This window comes from Pezoporus flaviventris, unplaced genomic scaffold, assembly GCF_033815535.1.
Source record: "Pezoporus flaviventris isolate CSIRO_AGI_PZ_B2104156 unplaced genomic scaffold, CSIRO_AGI_Pfla_v1 ptg000047l, whole genome shotgun sequence".
In the NCBI taxonomy this organism is placed as follows: domain Eukaryota; kingdom Metazoa; phylum Chordata; class Aves; order Psittaciformes; family Psittacidae; genus Pezoporus; species Pezoporus flaviventris.
The window spans coordinates 12,822,264-12,847,714 of NW_026892595.1; the positions used below are offsets into that span (position 1 = coordinate 12,822,264).

General features: G+C 39.0%; 1 protein-coding gene and 1 pseudogene across 1 annotated transcript; both read right to left on the minus strand.

Annotated features, from left to right (window-relative positions):
- The window catches only part of LOC133276941 (macrophage mannose receptor 1-like), a 64,505-nt pseudogene that overhangs the window by 27,454 nt on the left and 11,600 nt on the right, over positions 1–25,451 (minus strand).
- LOC133276945 (macrophage mannose receptor 1-like) lies at positions 16,164–18,423 on the minus strand. Its single transcript, XM_061468335.1, has 4 exons — positions 17,958–18,423; positions 17,666–17,841; positions 17,000–17,060; positions 16,164–16,535 (listed from the first exon to the last, which is right to left on the minus strand). The coding sequence occupies exons 1-4, from the start codon at positions 17,962–17,964 to the stop codon at positions 16,420–16,422; spliced, it is 360 nt and encodes a 119-aa protein (XP_061324319.1). The 5' UTR covers positions 17,965–18,423; the 3' UTR covers positions 16,164–16,419.

Sequence of the window (25,451 nt, forward strand, 5' to 3'; positions counted from 1 at the left end):
TGATGAGTTGTTGTTAACTGGTGTTAAAAAAGTTGGGTAAAAAAAAGGGCTCATATACCTTGTTAACTCCTGCACATTATTGCCTTCACTCTTTCCTACAAACAAATCTCTTTCTGTACAACTTTGCAGGAGGTTGACTTACACAACACCTGACACTCAGCTGTGACAGTGCTTGTTGCACTGGCATCAAACAGAAGGTCTGATGGTGTTGGCCACCTGCAGCTACAAGCAAAAAAGGAAGCATTTATTATTTCTAACACTAGGGGATGGAAGCAAAAGGCTGCATGAATTGCAGCTGCACTTCTATCAACAAGGGTTGAGCCTGTACAGAGCTTAGCTGGCATGGCTGTGTTCCAGCGTGTGACGAGAGGAGTTTCACCACTGCTCCACCTGAAACTCCCTCGTTCTTCTGCACTGGAGAGACTGATCCAGAAATATTTGTCAGACCTCAGCCCCATCAGACTGATCAGAAAGGCTTGCTCATTTCTGAAGTGGAAAAGAGTGTCCTTTCACAACTTATTACCTTGCAATACTAATCTAAGTGATACAAATCATCGTTGTGCTAGCATGAGCCCTAGGAAAGTGTAGGCAAAACCTCAGAAGTCTTTTAAGTGTAGTCAAAAGAATTTGGTGAGGGACAACTTTCTCCTTTCCCCCAGTTCTGTGAAATGTCACAAGCAACTACTCACATGGGCTTCCACTTGTGTATTCTGTTATTTTCCTTGTCTTTCCAAATCTTTGAGGTGCCTCAAACAGACCACCAAGTCAGGACCAAATTGTCAGCTTTGGTAGCCATCACCTCTGAAAGCAGTCATGCTCTTCAGAAGCCATGAAACCTGCAAAACCTGATTGAGGTATGGGTAGGTTGGAGATGATACATTTGGCTGTGGGAAGATTTGCTGCGTTTGTTTAGAATTTGGCTTAGAAGGTAGTTTAGGAAAATATTTCTGCTAAAGGTTTCTTATCATAAATAGATTAAAATTGTAGTAACTACTTTGCAACAGAAAATAAACCAAACAAACAAAATAAAACCACCAAAACCAACCAACCAATAAAAACTCACAGAAGTTTCTTTGATTAGAAATTGAAAGATAAGGGAAAACTGTTTAACTCATGAACCCTCAGAATGGGAATAATACCGTAAGTAGAAAGCCCTAAAGCAGAGTCTGTTTGGTTCTTTTTCCCCTCCAAGGATGATTTTATTTGGCTTAATACTACATTTTTTTAAAAAAGAACTGATAAAGCGCTTTAAAGAGTTCAAAAACAGGACAAGTTTTGCAATTTGATTCATCAGAAGCGCTGGTTTTGAAGTATACCTGCTTTCCAGCGTAGCTAGATCACCTTTGCTCTGTTCACATCTTACTTGCTTCTGAGAACATCGGAAGTGCAGAATAACCACCAAGTAACAGTGTAAACCATATCTTTTCCAACCCTGTGACAAATACAAGGTTATGTGCAATTGAAAGATATTTCAATACAGAAATTAGCTCTGCTCTTTTTTGTGCAAATACTCGATGTTAAGTTTGTTGCAGCTAAGCTAAAAAGCATGGGACTGGGCTGATCTTTTTATACACTAAAGCTGTGGGTTTTTGCTGTTTGCTCCCACAGAAGGCCTTTTTTTTTTGTTTAAAGGATGGCGTTGAGATCGTTGTTTCCATCTCTTGCAGGTGTCCATGACTTTTCAAAAACGGTGACTGTGCTATTTGCTAGTGCTTTTCAGGCTGGGATTGTGCAAACTGCACCAGAATGAGCCAGTGATTCATCCAGGGGGGAGCTGCAGCTCCAGCCTTCCAGAGCTGTGGGATCTGACATAATGAAATATAAAAATATTGCAGTATGGAAATAAAATCACACACAAGCACAGTTCCCTAAAGCAGCCCCTGCCATCCCTAAGTGCAGTGTCTGAAGAGACTGTATGAGCCAAGAGGAATCCAGTCAGTGGTTGTTACTGGGGAAAGTAGGAGTATCAATAGAACACCCCTGTTTCTTCCTGCTCTCAGAGAAAACTGTGCTGACCAATAAGATTTTCTGAAAGGGTCAATTCTGGAAAAAAATCTTGGGAAAAAGAAGCCAACTAAGGCCATCAGTAGGAACAGGGTACAGAAAAACTGTTCCTTTCCTGTTTTGAAATTATTTTCTTTCTTTTATAATTTTTATATAGAATCATAGAACAGTTAGGGTTGGAAAGGACCTTAAGATCCTTAAGTTCCAACCCCCTGACATGGGCAGGGACACCTCACACTAAACCATGTCACCCAAGGCTCTGTCCAACCTGGCCTTGAACACTGCCAGGGATGGAGCGTTCACAACTTCCTTGGGCAATATAATGGTGATTTTGGGCTGATGTAGTTATTAGTTTGCATTAATATAAAATGACTGGATGGTTATACCTGCCCCTTCATAATAACGCAGTCCTCCAGACCACCTGTATATGTGGAATGACCATGCTGCCATGTAATGAATGTCACAGGAGTCCCATCACTCCACTCAAAATAGAAGTGAGTCTTCAGGTCATTCAGTCCCAGACATAGCTGTTCGGTTGAATCTGAAGCATGAAAAGAAATAAGTTTGCTTATGGTGCACTGTGCAGTATGGTGAATGTTTTCTCATGCAGAACAGGGACTGCTGAACATGAGAGGTGGTCCTTGTGTTTTAACACAAATGCTGGTTTCCTCTCAGATCTGCAGTAACAGGTATCTTGGTTTATAATGACAAGGCCTCAGATTGCATACAGAAATGCTGAGTTTCATAAACATAAGGCTCTTTATGGCTGGCAGAGGACTTTTACAAACTTTCTGAGTTTCTGAGATTCAAAACAACATAATGGTCTCTAGCATGAAGGATAGGACAATGAGCGGCTGTGAGTGTCACATCTCTCAGAAAATCATACTGAGCCCAAGCCATGAAGACATCTGCCAATACAAGTCCCTAATAGTGAAACATTAGACGGCTTGTAATAGCCCATCAGGGGTGTTCACCAAGTCCAGCGTGTGCAGCAAGTGTCAGGACTGGTTAGTACATATCCGAGGAAAATCAGAAGTGAAAATGTATTATTCTCTTAGGAGGATATATAGCAAGTGGTTAACCTCAGCAAGAGGATTAAATCTAAGCAAAAATTTAAATTTCTTCTGAGCTTGGAGCTCAGTTCTGAAGATGTTTGCCATAGAATAAAGGTGCCCAAAGTGCAATTTTTAGTTGTCTTTAGTGTCTCTTTAAGGCATACTTTTTTTTTCTTTTCCTCCTTTATGATATTTTACAATCTAGATTATTCCTTGGTAAATATAAATATACTTCTATGTTTATGCAACAACAGCACATAAAGGAGCACTCATAAGTTAGATTTAGCCTTCCACTTGTGACATCTCAGAGTAAGCATTAATATTTAATATGAAGCCCAGCTTTCATGTTACAGATAGGGCAAACACAATACAGGCCTACATATATACTCACTGTAACCAAGCTGTGACACTAGAAAGCCATATTCAGCATGTTGTGGGCACTTGCCAAATCTCCACCTTGCTTCTTACATGAAGTCATAGCATCTTTCCATATTCTAGGCTCCCACTGAATGCTGTAGCAGTGACCTGTGTATGGCCACCAACCATCTGCGCACTCATTAGCTCTCAATTCCTCTAAAATCAAAATGCAATTTTTCAGATCAATTTTGTGGGAGGAAAACAGAGGACACTAGAATGAGATCCCTCGAGCACACTTTACAAAAGTGGGCCTATGTAAATAAACATAAAGCTGTAGCTAGAAATGCAAAATACATTCAAATGAAAAACAAATATTATTAAGGCACAGTATGTTAAATATGCAAATAGAATTATGTCTCCTTAAGCAAAGAATCATTAAAAAATGCCTACACTGTGTCAAAAATGCAATTTGAAATAATGGTCTGGAACAGAAGAGAGACTCAAGAAGACATTAGTCTCTTCCCTCTTTGTCCCCCAGAGCAATTCAGTCAGTGTGCCATGGTTTCTCATTCTTTCTGTGACAGCTAACATTAGGCTCTCCTTTCTGTTCAATGTCTTCTTAAAGACTCGCAATATTTTCAGATATGGAAAAGTGTGAAGTAATTCCTTGGAAACTGTAGGTCAGTAAGCACTGCAAATTAGCCCAGAGCTGGAAGACTCCTCTTCATATTAACTCAGTAGCTTTTTTTATTATTTATATCCTTAAATATGTTTAAAAGCTTACCTTAAGCTTGCTTTAAAAATAGAATCCTGCATTTCTTTTTAAGGCTAATACTGGAATAAAGATTCTCTGAAATTATGTTTCTACTTTAATATAACCACCTCTTTAAAAGCAGCTTTTGTACGATTCCAACATGACAGCCTCCAGCAGATCTCTCCTGTCTGTGGGATCTGCTGACATGTGGATGTGGGATCTGCTGACATGAGATCCCACAGACATGTGGGATCTGTCTGATCCCACATGTCTGTGGCATGTTAATAGCCATGTTGTTGCCATCAAAGCTGTAGGTCGGGATGCCCCCATGGCTGAAATGTAGCCTGTACCAATACTGCTGCTTCTCATGCTCTGCTTGTATGAATGCATTGCATTGCATACTATTGTCACCAGAGTACATTTTGTATGAATATTAAAGAAATTGCAGTTGCTCATTTGGAGCAAATGAGAGTAAGATTTCTAATGCATTTATGGAAATTTGATTGTTGGTGCTGGTTACCATGACAGAGCAGCTTCTATCTGTCCTGCAAGAATGAATAATAGAGTGATGGAAAAACATAATAATATTCTCCTATGAATGTCAATTACACAATGGGAAGACAAAAGCAATATACAAAGTCTGCCTGTGAATGCGTAGCTGTGTTTTTCAAAGGCTCCTAACTTCTTGGTTGAAAAATAATCTTGGATAACTTTTACAATTTGCAGATCTTTACAGACTGTTCTTTCTGGAAGTCAAAGAAAAATCTTTCTTTTTATTTAATTAACCCACCTTTGGGTATAAGATGTGGAACTGAGGCTTTTCTTTTTACAGAGATAGCCAAGTATCTGATTACATGCTTGGTTCTCCCATTTATCATTCTTTCTGGGATTCAGTAGGAAACAACTTCCTTGGAGTAAGAGAGAAAATAGGAAATAACAGCAAAATTAAATTAAAAAGATTGACAAAGCCTTCGTATTATCAGTAGAAACATCAACTTATTCTGATTTATGCAATACTAGATATGAAGAAGCCCTCCCCTACAGCATAAATGCTGCTGTAGCTTACTGCATGCTGGTTTTGGTCTATGTTTTGAGAGTGAAGTAATGACCTACCATTGACTTTGTGTCGGGATAATACTGAGAAATTTCTAGTTCTTTTCTTGATACCCTGGTGCTCACAGAGAGAACAGCTAGAACTTGACCATGTCAAAATTTCCAAGCCTTAAAAATAATGAGTTTTAAGTTCGATTATCCCTCCAGTATATCTCAAGATTTTGATAGTTTTTCTCCTTTCTTTGCAGTGTGTAAAAGACCAGCAAAGGAAGACTCCTGATACAGAATTTTTGGAAACATAAAGCAGTTTTTAATTATTCTTTTACTACCCTGTAAATTTTTTGAAACAGGAGATGGCTTGAAATACCCAGGGCACAAAGCAAACACAGGACCAAAAGAACAACAAGCAAAAGAATTCCCTGTGTGTCAGCAGCACCACAAACCCACCTTCCTTGAGGTGGCCCAGTGAAATTTTGCATAAACCCTTAAGGAATTACAAGCTGGCTCTTTAAGCCTCTCAATAATATTTAGAATTTCTCCACACAGCATAGTGCCATTATTTTCTAAATATTTTTCTGCCATTGGAAGATTTCATTTATGTTCATAATCTTGGACAACGTTATGGAAAAATTCCAATCTCTGATCTGTGGGGTTATAGATCACTCCAAATGATACTCTGCTTTCATGAACAAGATCTTTGCTTAGATAAGAAAACAGAAGAGCCTGCTTTAGCTGATAGCCACAGCAAACTTCATAATTTGGAAGTGTAATTCTTAAAGTAACAACCTAGATCTTCAAAAAGGCCTTTCCTGAAATAAAAGTAGCTATGCCAGTTTTGTTAGTTGGTGTCTCATCAGAATCCATTCAAAGATTACAAAATGGATACAGTTCTTACCTGGAGCCCAGTTTAAATATCTGAGAGGGCTGCCACCAGCCCACTGCCATCTACTGTTGAAATTTAAAGTGTTCAATCCAATTCAGAATGAAAGACTGAAATTTTTAGTTAGCTCTAAATTAGGAAAAAAAAACCCCAAACAAAAAAAGTAAGTTCCATCTCCCTATTCTCATTCTTAGCAAGTTTATCTGAAAGAAATTAAATCAAAAGTAAGAAATTTATATTTCTTAGTTTAAGCCAGCCCCAGACCACTAATTTCCATTTTACTGAGTTGCACAGGTTAGAAAGTAAAATAGGTAAATGGATAAACATTGATTTAGCAGAGATCTCAGTAGTTAAAAGGGCAAATCAACATCCTATTTCACTACTTAAATAAGAGTTTACTTCTCTCATTTTGTTTCATTACAACATAAGAGATGTAAAATATACCTTATTTTCATAAGGGAATTGTGCTAAAATATTTCTGTAACAGATTTCATGGAGTAAACACATCAAAAAGACAAAGGCAGTGTGCCAGTCAGTTGCTGCCAGATATTTTCAATGTGATTGGCTTCAAAGCCTCCTTCACAACATTTGTAATCAAACTGATACCATAATATTTACATTTGAAATCCACTGGAGTTATTTGGAGTTTATATATGTCAGTGTACCCATATTAGCACCAATCTAGCCATCTTCATACATTCCCCTAGCAAGATTAATAACCCTTGAAACACCAAGGAAATAGGTCACTTTGACCATAGCTGTGCTCAGGAATGAGTGCACCAGCATGAAGTCAATCGGAGCAAACACTCCCCCTGGGACAGGCGCAGAAGATGACGTAGTTCCTGCCTAGAGCACAAAGTTAGGATGTGGTCATCATATTCCCATAAAGGTTTAGGGCCAACCCTTCATATAAAACCACCAGCTGGTAGAAGGGTACTTCAGACCATCCCCCTTTTGGCAGCTGCTGAACCAGCCCTGACACCCTTTCTTCTTCACTGAAACAGAAGACAAGGCAGCCAATTTCATAGTCTAAAGCTCTAGGGAAGCATATTTTAAGGGCATGTTCTCTATCATTTTACCTCCTATATATGCTTGCTCACAAATCTCTGTGATGCTTAGTAGTTCTGCATTTTGCTGTTGACCGCTTTTCCTTGTTTGTTGTCGTGTTAGAGCTGATTCTGAGTTTATCTGATAGCGAATGCCAGTTGAAACATCTTCGGTCCAAAATCTGTGTCATCTGGAAGAAGTGACACAGAACACTGCTGTTAGAGGACTGACATCACATAAACTAAAAGCAAATGAAGTATGTAATGAAGCAAAATCTCTAAAAATTAACTGCATGGTGTCATACACCAGAAAAATTGAAATCAGATTAGGCATCAACTAAAAAAAAAAAAAGTAAACTTTTTAATTAAAAACATTATCCTAAATTTCTAATTTTTCAGAAGGGAGTAAATGGGTTTCCAGACTTATCAGTTGATTGATTGAAAAAAAGAGATTCCAGGGTGAAGTCAGAGAAGGAAAGTAAGCATGTAGGTGAACTATATAACTCTGGAGGCTCTTCATCCCTGCAGAGCTGGAACTCCCTCTTAGCCCATCATCAAGAGAAACATCTTTTTTAAATGTGTCAGAACCTGACCCTGTATAGTCGGAGGAGCTACAAAGACAGTCTGTGTAGCACCAGCGCGCAGATCAGCTGCAGTCTTTTTAGCAGAACAACTCACAAAACCTTATGAAACTGTTGTAGGAAGGCAGTTGGTGAGAAAAGTGAAAAGGTTTGTCCTAAGGTGGAGAGATCCAACCATAATATGGTGTCAAAGATATAGTATAAAAATGGCAAAGGAGGATAATTTTAGCTATAACATTTTTATGTAGGCTGGCAATAGGAGACAAGAAAAAGGTAGGAAATGGATGTTAGGGGGAAAAAACAGCATGTAGCAATTTAAGTGATAATTGACCTACAGGGCATGCCTGAGGAATAAAGAGCAATGGGAATTTTTTGAAAGGAAGATATTGGTCTGAATTTATGTTGGTCATGCCATGCACTAAAGTTTCACAAAATGAGATATCAAAGAGCGTACTCATGTCTCTGATCCACAAAGAGAAACTGGATTTAGAGTCTGAAATATATACCTTGTAGGACCGCCAAATTCTGGGATGATGTGTTGCTGATAAATGTGTTTCCTAAAGGCAGAAAAACTACAAGTAGATCTCAGACAAAAGTGAGTTCACTTCACTGTTGTATTCTGTAGAGCTCAATAGGTTTGTTTTATTATTCCATCTTTTCATTAATTGATCAAGGGATAGCTGACCAGTGAGAATATGGAACAGGTCATCATGAGCATATTTACACAGTAAAACTTTTAGGTTTCCGTTACACACTTCTGCATTCGAGAAGTCTTGCATAATCACCCCCAACTTAGACTCTCTAAGGTTAGCAATCTTTCACTTTTTTAAACTATCACAGTATTATCACACATAAGTATCACGGTATCCTTCTATTCTGAAATTTCTAACGTATGCTGTCAATGTGATATTCATGCAAGCACATTCATCCACTCAGTTCTACATACATTACTGCTTTACCATTTCTCTCTCTGGCAACACCCAAAGAGTGCTATACATCTTCAGATTAGAAGTATTCGTCTAATTTGGTCAGGCTGAGGGGAGGAGCCAGTTCTTCGTCTCTTCTTCCTCTCATACCTCATGTCTTGAAGCAGAAAGAGGAACTTGCACAGCTATCATGAAAACATGGCTCCAAAACCCTTTTACTGATCACTGCACCATAGGTGTGATGGGGAGAATAAATAGAAAGAGCTCCATGATTCCCTATCTCCCACCACCCTCCCATATATGTATCTAGTTTAGTATTTCCACAGAATGGAATTCCAGTTTAAAGTTCCTGCTTTTGTTAACTCCATTTCCCCCAACATCTCCCTAAATATCCCCTTTTATTTATTCTGTGAATCAAGAACTGCCAGGATAATATAAAACATACTCTTTAGATCATGTATCAAATCTGAGAACAAATACAAAATAATCAGCCTATACATAAAAACTGTAAAGCTGCCCAATAAAAAAACATTTTCATATGTAGTTTAACACAAAACCAACAGAAAACGTACCCAGTGACTCTAAGGAACCATGTATGAGGGAAAGAAAAAGTAGGAACCTGGAGAAACTCATTGCAAATGTAACTTTCTTTTCATTCCTCTAGCAGAAGTTGGACTACAAGACTGGCAGTGTATGAAATCCTTGTAAGTGAAGATAGTGACAGGTCCTTCTCTGTGTCAAAGGGTCGATGGATAAAGCTCTGTACTCTAAATAGGGACATATCCTGTCACGTGGTATTTTGAAATAACTGGAGTGCACATTGCAAACGCTGCAGTCTTTGAAGAGCAAGTCACTTCCAAAACTGAAGTCTCCATCCTTGTAACTAGAGGTGGTGACATCTGCCTTTTTCTGGGACTTTGCTAGTATTGCATACAGGTCAGATTTTTGGGTGCTACATGGGGCAGGCCTCTAAAAAAGGCAGCTTGAGAGTTGGTAACAAGAAACCTGCAGTGAAGTGTCACTCATTAAAAACACAGTCTCTGCTCTAGCCCTTACACCTCAGAAAAAAAGGGAAAACAATCCACAGTGGTTCAGTACATCACTATGACGTCACAGCTCTACATATCTAGAAGAAAGAGAGCAATTTTTACAGGCTCTGCAGTGTTCACTGTATTATGAATTATTGCTCCCTTTGTGTTTTTTCTGCACTATTACACTACTTCCTTTGAGAACAGTTTGCAGCTGGGCTGTTCAAAGATCTGAAAGAAGCAAAGATATTCCATGCTATAGGCTAGTGGTAAGCTTCCCTGTAACAGGAGGGAAAAGCTTGCCAGGAATACTTTTGCAAGCAAAAGGATGTGTTCATCTACCTGAGAAATTCCTAAGGAGTATGTTCCAGGACAAAACCAAATGTAAGCTAAATTGGAAAAGCTCCTTTTAATCTGTAAGCAGAGTGCTCATCTGGAAACGTATTGTCATGGCAATTCTCGTACAACTAGGCTGCAACGCTGTGCTGTCAAATATTCACATCCAAACAAGTCCTACTCTTCCTTCTGTTTATTTACATCAGTGAAATTGAAAGAAGTTGTGATAATGAAACTGAAATATGTGAGAAGTGAAAGAGCCATTAGTAATATATATATATAGAAGCTGAACAGATCTTATATGATGAGCAACTATGTTATTTGCTTTTGTGTATAAAGCATTAAGGAAAATCATTGCAAGAATTGGCTAAACTTGTTGACTGTTAGAAAATAGTAAAAGAGAAAAATATCTTCTTTTAAAAAATGTCTGGATTTCAGTAAAAGCAGGAATACAATAGACTGTTTAATAATAACTATTTCATTTTAAGGTGACATTCAGGGAGAGCTCAGTGTGAGCAAGGCTTGCAAAAGTAGCCCAAACTCATAAAGCTGAGTTTAGAGAGTGAAATCATATTTCAGGTACGCCTGAAATCACAAAATGAGATTACTCCAACAGGGAGGATCCCAAAAGACAATACCTGGAAGACACAATTCCTGCCTAGTTCCTTCTGATTCATGACGTGCCAGTTGTGTTCCACTCAAAACCAGGCTTTAGCCCCCATCTTGTGTAAATGGATGCTTGCGAGGATTTAGCTCCTGAAGGCTGCAGACTGATGTGGGAGATTAGTGCAGGAGCTGAGGTAGGCTAGAAGAAGAACTGAGCACTTCAGAGCTGCTCCTTCACATGACCAATCAGCTTGATGCTCGTTACAAACTTTCTGGGGTCAGTGCTCTGCGTGCTGCATTTCACTTGTGCAATGACCTGTTCTCGCCAGCATGTTAATTTCTTGATTGTATTGATGCCAAGAAAAGGGAATTCAGTGCTTAGAAAAGAAACTTCATTGCTAAGCACTTTTCCCATAAAGTGTTGTCTGAATCATATTTGCAGCTCACATAATCCTATTTTGTACCGATTTCCATGTTCACCTAACGCTATTTTGTACTGCTTCCAGATGTTTTTTTAACATCTAGTCTTTTTGCAGATTCCTAGTGCGGCATCATCGGTTGCATTACTTAGTTTTCATTTCATTTTTCTTGCGTTAAAAAATGGCAAGTTGGTGCATGTTCATGCAGAATTCAAAGTGGCAGGGAGAGAAGCTGTCCTTGTTATTGACAGAAGGGTTATTGTGCAGACAGGAGCAACTCACTTCCCCTTTCCTTTCATTTGATTCACAGGGAAGGCTGAAGCTGAAAATTTTACTAATAACTTCATTTATTTCAAACCATTAACAAAATGAAAAGTTCAAGGGTGAGAAGATTTTAATTCATGTTAGTGAACACACTATTGCTAACAATCATATCAAAAGAAAAAAGACCAAAACCTACACCTGAGCTTAATACACTTTGCTGGTATGAACTGTATTTTCCATAGCAGAAAATCTAAATAGTAAGGTTTTCTATGCCAAAGTTACCTGATATAGCTAAGTCAAGAGCTAAGTATATGAGGCACCACTTTATAATATGAAACAGCTTTTGATAAGGATAAGGAGCAATAAAATATACTGATATCAATAAGAAATAACCAAAGTTCTGGTCTGATGGACTGAAGTTTGTGGGGCAAAATGAGACAAAAGACTTTGCTACTGCAAAAAGAGAAAACATTTAAGATTACCGATATCCTCTCTAGAGACTTTTAAGGTACATCCTTTATTTTCAGCAAATAACTTGATCCGCTGAATTGGCAAGTGCCAGGGGATCCATTTTCACCAACTCTTCAGTCACCAACACATCAGTTTAGAAGTGCTTCATTGCCCGAATCTGTTGATAGTTGGTTTTGTCTTTTCCTCTTGTACAAATAAACTGACACACCAGCTCCAAGAAGGGTGAGAATAGCCAAGAAAATGAGTGGCCAAACAGAGCCATGAACATGTGAATGAGTTTCTTCATTATTTTCCTTCCCTGAATGAATCCATATAACTTTGAGAAACCTTAGTAATTTTTTACACAACATAAACCATGAAAAACACAGAGGAGGGGAGCTCTTTTGTCTGAACTTGGAGTCTGCTCAGTTTAAGTCAGCTCCAAATTGTTGCCGGCCAGAAGCCAGGTCTCTGTTGCTGAAGATAATGTGGTTTTAGCAATCTTGATTACAGTGATACACAATGCGTGCAGCGGATGCTTGTAAGAATTTAATGAAAATGCATGCGTTAGATATGGATATGGGATGCTAATTGTCTGAAAACTAGTTTGCAATATTTTTATCTTACAGTATTTGCAATAATACTTATGCAAAAATATTGCATATACATCTACATAAGTTTTAATAGCCTAGTTAAAGCTGTCTGCCTGTTCTCAAAGTTAGTCACAAGTTGGGTCACTGCTCAGGGTTACCCCTTCAGCAGTCCAGTTTACCAATAATATGTGAGTGTTCACATGCCTGTAAAAGGCACCATGGAGCTGCTCTGATTTATAATCATGCATCCCAGTAACTGTCAGCAGGACTTGTTCTCTAAAAGGGGGTGATTTGGGAAAACTTGGATTAAGTTCTTCTTGTATCAAGAGTTTTGTAAATTCTCATAGGAAGGCTCTTACCTTTTCGCTGTAGAGGAATCCCACTTGATTCCACTTGAATGAATATCAGAGAGAAATAATATCACACTTCATCAGAATTCATAAATTTGAGTGTTTTGCTAAAAGTATACAGGAACAAAAATTCTTCAAGTATTACCATTGCATTAATAAAACATACGTCTGTTATAAAAGGTAGCATAAGTAAGGCAAACAATATGCTACTAAGGTTTTACAGTCCTATGTAAGATTACCAAACTATAATATTATTTCATGTAAAAATTTACACTGTTTTTATAACTACCAACATTCAAATACTGTTTTCTTTCTATATTCTCTTAAAAATAATTTTCCATGTTTTTCCTGAAATATTAATTTTCATTTATCAAGAACATGAGCCATAATTTCACATAGCACATTTTAGGAAACTCTCTCTGAATCAATGCTGTAATCTTCCCATTTGCCTATGTGCATAAGAAAGACACAGAGAAAAAGGTCTTCAGAAAAAATTCTTTTCCTTAAGGAGGTTCAAAATGCCTTGATTCACATTAACTCCTCCTTGCATGGATGCAACAACTGTTCCAATACTTAGTTCCTTGAAAAGTCATAAATTTGCACAAGTATTTGACAGACACCATACTAATGTTTGTGTTACGTATTCCAAAGGTTTCTGCAAGTAGAGAGTATACTCTCTAGAGGCCTGACTAGTGCAGACTAAGACTTATAAATTGGATATTTGCATTCCTGTGCTTTAGGTTATTTTGATTAAATCTGGATATCTGAGTGTACACCTATTTCAGATCACTGGTAGAGAGGATATAGGCCTAGATGTTTAAGGCATTTACTGTTGTACCCTCTTGTCACACAGCCTGAGACTTTGATGTTTGTTAATTGACCACCACTCCCTGTTCACTCAAAGTTGTTAACCTGTCTGTGAGTGCTGCCTGAACAATTGCCTCTACGTTCGAGTCAGGCAGTGTGTATTTCCTCTTTTGAAATGTGAATGCATTCAGAAGAGCTATAACTGGTATTAAGCAAACTAAAAATGCCACCCTAAAACTATATGTTTACTGTGCAGGGAGAGGGAGTTCTCACAAGCAAGTTAGCTATGAGAGTGAACAGTCTACAGGAGCTGATTGAAGTGGGGGGAATAGATTTTACTGATGCTGTAATGAAGGTGAAGCATAGTGCTATCTGTGCTTTGCCTTCTCTATTCCCATTGTAGGGCTGGGCAGCAGGGATTTGCATAATTAAAGTTCTCCAGCAGGAGAGTCAACATTCATTACTCATTTTGGTACCAAAAAAGTGAAAACAAGCAAACAAAAAAAAATCAGCATTCTTCTATAATAAAGACGCAGCCAAAAGGCTGTACGTTTTAATAGTCATCACACTCATTCAGTTGAAATGTCAAGAGAGAATTAAATGCTCTGCTCAGAGACAGACAGGTGTACAGGTAGACCACTACAAGAACATGGTTTTGCACTGCATTTAAAGAGGTTGCCAAAAAGCCTCATATTTCATTGAGAAGAAATACATTTCCATCTTTTATTCTGTAGTATTATTCATTATTTAAGTACAAAACTCCAATTAAGATAGTAGTTCTTCTCCAGCAATTTCTGTGGAACAAATTATGATAAGCCTTAAGACTGGTGGAGCTCTGAAAGCCTGAAATGCTCAGAATGAAATTCAGAGCTGAAAGAAATCACATCAGATTATATATTCGAGCTTATCTATCCAAGATGCAGTTCCTATTTAGGAGACTGGGTTGAACAGAGCTCACGTGAATTCATCTGACATGTATAGCCTCTCTTGTTGCCACAGATCATTTCTCCATTTCCCACCTAACTCCATGATGAAGACACAATCTATCTGGAGGGGAAGATACCCAGCCATTACAAAAGTCAGTCAGGAGGTGGTGAGCTGAAGCACCTATACTCCTAGTGCAAGCCTGGTAGCAGAGAGAAGGGAGAGGAGGAAAATCATATAGCTGTCTAAAATAAACAGATTATTTAAATTTCTGGTACCTCACACAATGGTGCCTGTCAATGTTTCCAAGTCATAATAGTCAAAGTGTTTTTTGTTTGGGGTTGGGTTTTTTTTTGGGGGGAGGGGGTTCATTTTTTTAGCAGAACAAAATGTTCTGTGTTTTATATTTCAGGCTGCAGCTTGATCTGAAGGCAAAGTAACCATGGCAGCTTTGAATGAGCCATTTGAAGCTCCAATAGTAGCACAGCTGTAGCCATTTGTGCTTAATTTGAACTGCCTTACCCTTCTGCTCCTTATCCAGGGCTCTCCACGGTGTGTGTACCTGTTTATAATTTGTTCAAGCTATGGCATCATCACATTGCAGGCAGCAGGGGAAATATACCAGCAAGTAAATTTGAAATGAAAATGCATCTGAAATGGATGAGATCCAAAACAATGGATCAAGATAAAGGCACAATGTAGTGTTCAAACATACTTTATGAAATATGTACCACATTCTGGGGGCCAATTTCTCAAGTTAATATAATGTTATCTAGGGATTCAGGTTGCAGATTAAGATACCTCATTTCAGTCATCAAGATATACACTAGGCTTCTAAGCTCCTATTATAGTCAATAAAGAGCTAGGGCAGGATTCATTCGTCTAAACAGAGGTACTTAGTACCGTTTGGGAGGCTATGCAAGGTACCTGCAGAGAGCTGACAGATATGGCATTGTTTCTGTGGGAAGCTTTCAGTCAGGTGGGGCAACTCTAGGGTGTCACAGGTGGCTACAGTCACCTACATATAGGCAACTGAATACTGCACTGGTACCAATTGCTCTGTGGACAGTGCTGGTTCTTCAGGTGAGATCTCCATGTGACCAAAATGAGACTTCAGAGGTCTAGCTTACGTTAGTTACATCTTGTTTTCAACTCAAGCTTGATGCTTTCCTTATGGTCCAATTCAGCTTCCCACATGTAAACTTTTGGCATCTTTTGAGACAAGATCAGGAATGCTCAGCCATGTATGCAGAGCTGGTAGATATGCCAGGGACCAGTGGGATAACTGCCTCTTTCTGTATCAATAACTAATAATCAATAAGAAGGACGGATGCACCTCAATCAGACCAGATGCCTGTGTTTAGAAAAGTGAACCTTGTTGGTGTCTCCATATAAAGGCAGAAAATCAGGTGGGATTGCTGAGTCAATTCATCATAAAACATAAATGGGGAGATTGATTTCATTGCACATACGTTATTGAGCCTCATTAGCCTCAGCTAAGTTACAGAAATACCACCAAGAGAAAAAAATAGCTCTAGGATTTACAAGATATTTACATTGAAGAGTAATTGCAAGCATGTAAAAGTCTTGAGTCATTACATGTATTTGTCTTTCTCCCTTTCTCACTGGCTTGTACCTTCAATCCTCTTATTGTAGCTGTCATAAATGTTTCTTAAGTTCATAGGAGTGAAAAGAGAGCCCACTCAAACTGTTAGAGTGAAAAACCCTATAAAAAGGTGTAATATCAGTCTTATAAATCCAGAGACATCTGATTAAATTACACATAGTACTAAAATCACCCAGTTTTAAGAACAGAGATTCTTCCATGACTGGTATTTTCATCAGTTACTGCAACTTCTTGGCTTGTCACTGTAAAGAAATTGCAGAAAACAACCATAAAAGATTGCGTGACAGCTGACAGTAGAAGCTTGACAGCATCAGTTATAATCCAAGCAGAGACAAGTAAAATCTAATAGTTTAGGCTTGTTACTTACCTTGCTCCGAGAACATTACCACGCTATTTTCCTCATTATTTGCAAAGCTGAGTTCATTAGGTGCCCAAGCCACATAGGCTACTGGAGTTCCATCTATCCAGCTCAAAGAAAAGATATACAAATAGTTATTAATTAATACATTTCAATTGTGAGATGAGAATCCTAATTAACATCTTGAATAACATCTCACAATTAAAGCTCAGCTTTATGGTATGGAGCATGGTTTAAGTGTGTGTGTTTATAGGTATAAAATCCAACATAGTAAAGTATCACTCCAATTTACAGGGAAATCTTTGACAGAAACTTGAGAGAGCGTGTATGAACAGTACAGCTGCCAAGCCTCTCTTCGGGTAAGTGTTTACTCAAGAAAAAAATGTTCTTTTCATATTTCTTTTTGGGGAAAACTAATGCACTTTAGAATATTCTAGGACTGTTTTGTTCTGCTTTGTACTTGTTATGCGGGACTGCCCTCAGCCCTTGAAAACAGCACATTTAGTACCTCCAGCTACACAAAATACTGGGTTTGCTTCTACATGTTAAGAGCTGCAGGGATCATCTTTGCTTACCCAAACTTTTGTCAAGACTCGCTCTTAGACCAGAGAAGTATCCTTCTGATGAACTCCAGAATTCCTTCTAAAACAGAAAGATACTATTTCAATAAATAAATATTTTAAGCAAAACAAGCAGAAATGGATGTGTCATTGATTAGGTTCACAGAGAAGTCAATGAAGGCACCAGCAGTAAGGCACATTCTTACAGTAAAGCACAATGATGTGTTTGCACACTCAGACATAGCAGAAGCCAGATTTTTATCTGGAACATCACAGCTGAGTCCTGCAGCATTGAGGGCTCTTAGGATGGAGTAGGAGAGAAGCAAATCTTGTGTCAGAAGCTGGTACACATCTTTGATTCTTCCTCCAGGACTGCAGAACCTTCTAGTGCCGACCTACAGTTTCCCCTCTCATATCAGCTACTTTCCAAGCCAACACAGCTGGCAACTTCACACATTGCTCTGTCCACTAGCTTGTCTCATGGCCTCAGCACAGCTGGCACAGAGCAGGACAGACCAAATCCCACAGGACCAAAGGGCTCATTTGGGGTGAACGTCGTAGATCTCCTCTCAGGTGGATTTCATTATTGAAAACGCTGATGGCTCTACTTCTGAGGCAATTGAAGTTTTGCAAGCAGATTGTCGAAAACATTTCTACTTTAGGCTCTTTGTTTATAATGATTCTTACATTTTCTTTTAGTGCTCTCTGTAGGAATATTCTCTCAATATTGCTATCAATAAAAGCCAAGTATGTAGAATTCATCCTGCAAAACTCCTGGGCTTTTTCCATGGAGGTATATTTTTTGCTGATGTAGTATAGCTTATCTTCATATATGACCCATCCATCTGCAGTGGTTTTATATGCTGGAAGGTAAATAAGGTAACCTTAAATTCTGTATCTGTAGAGCACAAAAGCTCATTTTAGAATAATGATTTGATAAAAAAATATTGAACAAGATTGCATGTACACAAAAACCTACCGTACATGTTGACTGCTTCATATTTTAGTGGCACTCCTGCAAAACAAGAGAATAGAAGGCATAATGCATGTTCACAGTGTGCTTTACGATGTGGCTTGTGACTGACTGCAAGGAGCAGAGTGAGGAACAGGGCACGATTTTACACTCACTGTCATTGACTGGAAAGCAGGCTTAACCACACATTTCAGCTACACATTATGCAATATGCATGGTCATCTACTTAGAATTGTGTATCATAAGCTGTGCTCCATGTCAGCAAAGCCATAGCTTTGGCTGGATCACATTTCTACACAGATCAATGTAAGAGAAAATTTTTCTTCTGGTAAGTAAGTCACAGTAGATTTATCCAAAACACTTTCATTTTTGGGTTTACGGCCCCTTGACTGATCCACCAATAGACATTCCATAATCCTCCAGAGGAGCCTCCTTATCAAGAAAAAGAATGTTTCCACTAGATGTATTTAAGCTCTATTAAAAACTTCTCTCACTCCCAAATGTTCTTGAGCATTTCAAGCAATTGCTTGAAAGAGTCCAGCGCAGAGCTACAAAGATGATTAAGGGAATGGAACATCTCCCTTATGAGTAGAGGCTGAGGGAGCTGGGACTCTTTAGCTTGGAGAAGAGGAGACTGAGGGGTGACCTCATCAATGTTTACAAATATGTAAAGGGTGAGTGTCAGGATGATGGAGCTAGGTTTTTTCAGTGATGTCCAGTGATAGGACAAGGGACAATGGGTGTAAACTGGAGCATAGGAGGTTCCATGTGAACATCAGGAAAAATTTCTTTACTGTGAGAGTGACAGAGCACTGGAACAGGTTGCCCAGGGGGGTTGTGGAGTCTCCTACATTGCAGATATTCAAGGCCCACCTGGACAAGTTCCTGTGCGATGTACTCTAGGTTACCCTGCTCTTGCAGGGGGGTTGGACTAGATGATCTTTTGAGGTCCCTTCCAACCCTTGGGATTCTGTGATTCTGTGAAAAGGAAATACAACTATATGTACTGCCTGTTATTTCTGGTTCTGATAGAAAAAGAAATGCTGCTGCTTTGAACCATTGCTTTTCCAAAAGCAGTTAAATCCTGAATAATATTAAAGGAGAACTTGAAACACCACTAAATGTTTTGTGTACAAACATGTTTTATTTGGTTTTTAGCTTTACCTGTGTTAGTGTAAAAACCAGTATTATATGGAATTCACAACTCCTTACTTCCTACATTACAAAAATATAACCAAAAAACTTCTCAATATTCACAGAATTTGTAATCTCTGAAAACCTCTGAAAACACATGGATTATTTATGCATCCTAACTTATGTGATAATATAAATTTATTTATTTTCATTGTCTATCATTGAAAAATCCTGCCCTATGTTACACAGTGCTCTTGACCTCCATTTAGAAAAAGTAGTTCTTCAAAATTTTATCTTTCTCCAGCAGCTTGCACTAGAAAGCAGCTACTTTGTAAAGTTAATTTAGCTTCTTGTTTAAGGAGTAGAATAAATCTACCTTTTTTTATTTGACAAAGCCAGTGAAACTGTTCTTCATAGACTGAAAGTAGCCATTGTTTAGAATAACTCCTAGTACAGCACAGAACTTGCATCCTCCTGAATTTCTTGAATCATCCACCCAGTTTGTGTGCCTAACCTAAAGAAGAAAACACCTTGGTTACTTTTTCCACCTGTTTCAGTAGTTATCCACTCCACTAGCAAACAAACTATTTCTGTCTGAATGATTCTGTCTCTCACTAAGAAAAGGTATAAATACAGGGAAACCTATGGACTGTTTCTTCACTTAGCTATGAAGTGCACCTTCATTCCACTCATGCCAATCATGTCCAGAGAAGGCAGCTTTCACTTCATCTACTGTCACCTGGTTTAAAATTACATTGTCCAAGAGCTGTCTGGTGGTAGTGACTATATTGTGTATTAAGTCATAGAATCATAGAATAGTTAGGGTTAGAAAGGAGCTTAAGATCATCTAGTTCCAAGCCCCCTGCCATGGGCAGGGACACCTCACACTAAACCATATCACCCAAGGCTTTGTCCAACCTGGTCTTGAACACTGCCAGGGATGGAGCATTCACAACTTCCCTGGTAAACCTATTCCAGTGCCTCACCACCCTTGCAGGAAAGAACTTCCTCCTTATACCCAATCTAAACTTCCCCTGTTTAAGTTTTAACCTGTTACCCCTTGTCCTACCACTACAGTCCCTAATGAAGAGTCCCTCCCCAGCATCCCTATAGGCCTTCTTCAGATACTCGAAGGCTGCTATGAGGTCTCCACTCAGCCTTCTCCTCTCCAGGCTGAACAGCCTCAACTTCCTCAGCCTATCTTCATACAGGAGGTGCTCCAGTCCCCTGATCATCCTTGTGGCCTCCTCTGGACTTGTTCCAACAGTTCCATGTCCTTCTTATGTTGAGGACACCAGAACTGCACACAATACTCCAAGTGAGGTCTCACAAGAGCACAGGAGAGGGGCACGGTCACCTCCTTCGACCTGCTGGTCACACTCCTTTTGATGCACCCCAGGATACGGTTGGCTTTCTGGGCTGCGAGTGCACACTGAAGCTGGCTCATGTTCAGTTTCTCATCGATCAACACCCCCAAGACCTTCTCCACAGGGCTGCTCTGAATCTCTTCTCTGCCCAACCTGTTGCTGTGCCTGGGATCACTCCGACCCAAGTGTAGGATCTTGCACTTGTCATGGTTAAACTTCATGAGGTTGGCATCAGCCCACCTCACAAGTGTGTCAAGGTCCCTCTGGATGCATTCCTTCCCTCCAGCCTATCAACCAAACCACACAGCTTGCTGAGGGCGCACTCAATCCCACTGTCCATGTCAGCGAGAAAGATGCTGAACAAGACCGGTCCCAACACCGATCCCTGAGGGACACCACTCGTTACTGGTCTCCAGCTGGACATTGAGCCATTGACCACAGCTCTTTGTGTGCGGCCATCCAGCCAGTTCTTTATCCACTGAGTGGTCCATCCATCAAATTGATGTCTCTCCAATTTAGAGACAAGGATGTCGTGTGGGACAGTGTCGAACGCTTTGCACAAGTCCAGGTAGATGACATCAACAGTTCTACCCTGTCCATCAGTTCCGTAGCCCCATCATAGAAGGCCACCAAATTCATCAGGCAGGATTTCCCCTTAGTGAAGCCATGCTGGCTGTCACCAAGCACCTTGTTGTTTTTCATGTGCCTTAGCATGCCTTCCAGGAGAATCTGCTCCAAGATTTTGCCAGGCACAGAGGTGAGACTGACTGCTCTGTAATTCCCTGGGTCATCCATTTTCCCTTTCTTAAAAATGGGGGTTATATTTCCCTTTTTCCAGTCATAGGGAACTTCACCTGACTGCCATGATTTTCCAGATATGATGGACAGTGGCTTAGCAACTTCATTCACCAGCTCCTTCAGGACCTGCGGATGGATTTCCTCAGGTCCCATGGACTTGTGCATGTTCAGGTTCTTAAGATGGTCTTGAACCAGATCCTCTCCTATAGTGGGTCCAAGGTCTTCATTCTCAGTCCCTGTGTCTGCCTTCCAAGACTTGGGTGGTGCTGTCAGAGCCTTTGCCAGTGAAGACCGAGGCAAAGAAGTCATTCAGAACCTCAGCCTTCTCCAAATCCTGTGTAGCCAGTTCTCCTGAGAGCTTCCTGAGGGGGCTCACATTCTCCCTCATCTGTTTTTTATTTGCTATGTACCTGTAGAATCCCTTCCTGTTATCCTTAGCATCCCTAGCCAAGTTTAATTCTAACAGGCCTTAGCTTTCCTAACCTGGTCCCTAGCTTCCCAGACAACATCCCTGTACTCTTCCCAGGCCACCTGTCCTTGCTTCCACTTTTTATAAGCCTCAGAGTTCACATCTTCCATTCCTTGTGGTTAATGAGAGAAGGAGTGTGGTTTCTGGGACAGATGTCCTGCAAACCTAGTGAAGTTATGTCTTAAGAAACTAACATCCAAATCAGAAAGAAGAACCATGTGATATAACCTACTTGGGATTTTCAAAAAGTTCTTGATAAAATAGCTTCCCAAAACTTTTATGGAAACTAATGTTTGACAGGATAATAGGAAATGTCATTAGTTGTGTTAAAAAATAAGGAATAGAGAGCAGAAGTAAAAAAGGGTAATAAGGAGGGGAATCCTGCAGCAACATTTCAGACCTCTGTGGATATTTATGTGGTCTCAAGAAATGACTCACTAAATTCATAGAAATAAATAAATTTAGATTACAGGTCTGAGCTCCAGTTATGAAAAACCCTGAGCCATCACTTACTGGGGGAATGCATGAGTATATTGAGAAATATGCTTTGCTGTTTGATTAGCTCTTAAGATGCTTCCAGCCACTGCCAGAGACAGGATGCAAGATCTGGTATGATGAACATTTATTTTCTACATTATGTGTTCATATTATAGTATGGAAAAGAAAGTTTGTTGGAGTGCTGTGCAGAAAGCTGGAGTTCCTGAAGAGATACAGATAATTTCTATGTATTCAAATGCGTTGCATGATTTTAGCTGTTGCCATGATTATAGACATGGTAATAAGGGTTAGTGTTTTCTTTGATGAGGATACCAGTAAAACCCCCAAAACATCTTAGCAAGCAAATGTAATGAAAAATTAAAATATTCACTGGAGAGCCATCACTCCAGGCAAATCCTTAGTTTGGATTCAAGGAAAATAAACTAATCCAAACTGTTTGAAAGCTACAGCGACTGTCACTAACAGAAATTACAAGGCAGAGCAGTGTGTAAACATCAACACAAAAAACACACAGAAGCACATTGTTAAGCATTCTGGAGCACACTGCAAATTTCAGTGAAGTTGTAATAACCACCTCATTACCTTTTGTGAAGTGCATACCTTTTTTGAAGTGCATACATATACCTACGTTCTTCATAGAAATATGTCACATTTGTATGGCTCAATGGCAATAGCTTAATTATCAGTCTTAGTACTAGTACTGAACCTGTATTTCCTCTATATTCTCTTAGGAAAGGCCTTCACAGATTCAGAAACTGATCTCAGCATTGACTGCTTCAGGGTGAGTCAAAAGTAAATCTACTGGTCATGGTTTCTACCCTACTAAAAATACCACCCCCCACAATTCCATCTACCTAGTAATAATGATACTAGATTTTTTTTAATTTCCTGCATACAAAAAAACCTCTTTTTTACATGAAAGAGTTAAAAACATTCATGAGCAGACAAAATTTCTAAGCATCACAATTTTTTTGCTTTTGAGAAATTTTTATGTTTCAGAAATCATTTAAGAGCATTCATAACAGCTCATATGAAACGTCTCTTAAATCTGGCAAGATAAACACACAGCAAATACTCACTATACTGCTCTTCTTAGTAATGGTATCTCATCTTTACTGTTAATATTGGTCAGATTCGCCTCTATATGTCTACAAAACGCTCAAGCTTCAAGCCATGATTTCTTTTTAATATCCCATCTGTAAAAAACACTATGGAGAAATTACTTTAAATCACATTATAGATGTTATAATAAAGAATCAGTCTCACTCACCCACAAGTGAGGTTTCATACAAGCCAGGTAAATATCCATAAGAGAAATAACATTAATTACTCTATGCATAAAATTTTTGCACTAGAGCCCTCTAGCTAGTTAGAGCAGTGGTGACAAACAAAGGGAAGGAATTCCTAGAAAGAAATACAATTCCCTTTAGCTTGTTTTGCCTAGAGAAGAGCCCAGGCCACCTTTCAGATGAAGGGAAAGGAAAGTGTTTGTGATAGAGAGCAAGGCATCCTGGGAGGAGTCTGAAGATACAGGGTGTGGGGTTTTTTTGGTTGGTTGTTTTTTTTTGGTTTGGGGTTGTATGGTTTGGTTTTTTTTGGTTGATTGGGGTTTGGAGGGGGGGTGTTGGGTGTTTTTGTTTTTCCTATTTGGTTGGGTTGTTTTGTTTCCTATATTCCAATCTCAGATATTGCAAAATGAAAACAACACTTAGTTGTTCTTCCCTTCTCCGCTCCTCCCTCAAACAGTTGAAAGCCTTTGTCATTCTTTTGATTAATTAGGCACTTACTTTAAAACAGGAACTACTAGGGTACTTTGATATCCAACCTTCAGGGCATGTGGGGACTGGAGCAGTAGTTGGAACAAGTGGAGTTGTTGCACTCTTTGCCCACTGCTAACAGATATATTTCTGCTCTGTCTCACAGTTAAATATACCCCATAATCCAGCTGCAGTCCCAGTTCTCATGGCTACACATCCTGGATTGCTTCTTTTGTGAGAAATTAAAAACACATTGTACATCTTATATGAAATTGTTTAATTCTTATTGAAAACCTTTGAGCAGTAGCCATTCACTTCTTGCCAGATTACACTTAAATAGCAGTTATAATTTAGGTGGTTTTCCCACAGGCAAAGAGTAGCATTTTCTGTTTGAGGAGGCCATGACCAGTTCAGGATAATTTTTTTTTTTTTTTTTGGTTGGTTGTTGGGTTTTGGTGGATTTTGAGGGTTTGGTTTTTTGTTGTTTTTTTTTTTTAGTATCCTGCATAGTTTCATGCATAGAAAGAAAGATTGTGTTGGCTTTTTTGTTTGTTTGTTTGTCTGTTTGTTTTTTCCTACAGTGAAAACAAGTGTTTTCAAGTGAGGACCTGTTCCTACTTACATTAAACCTGTTTCATACCCAGTACCACAACCTTGGTCGTTAGTGCTTTTCAAACAGATGGAAACAAAACCCTTGGTGCATTCATACGGCAGGCATGGAAACCCTGACAGAGACAAAATGAAGCTTATCCTGTGTCACTTCTGTAATTTTAGTATATTCTCTCAGAGTGAACTAGAGGAGCATACATCACATAAGATACATTCAAATGCATGGAATGAACTTACATGATGGCTTATTTGTGTTCTTTCTACATTTCCTAGGTATTCTTAACATTCTTATTTGGTTTTTGATTCCGGCTTGTTGGAGACCTGATGTTTTAAAGAACCTGTCTGTCATGGTGCCAGGAATTGACTCCTGAAATGAAATGGTCAGCTATAAGTCCATCAAAAACATTAACCTGCCATTTTACCATCATGTTTGGTCACTTATTCTAACAAGATTAACCTGTGTTTTCTCACAGGTGCATCTTCACTATCAGAAATAATTTCATATCATCAGCAAATCTATTCACCTCACTATTTCACCTTTTCTATATTGTCTGTAAATATGGTGAACAGTGTGGGCTTTGGCACAGATCATTATGGGACACCTTTATAGTGAAAACCCTTGTGGTGAGCACTCTTCTACAGTAAAAAAGAACAGCAACCATTAAAAAAAAGTATAAAATAAACAAAATCAAAAAAAGAAACAAACAAAAAAAAAACAACAAAAAAAAAACATACCTTCCATCCCCTCCTTTTCGATCAAAATTTTTATTCAAGACCTTTCCTGTGTCAGATTAGCTTCAAGGCTTTTGGTAACTGAGATAGACCACACAAACTAGATATCACTTATTTGTATGCTTTTGGCTCCTGT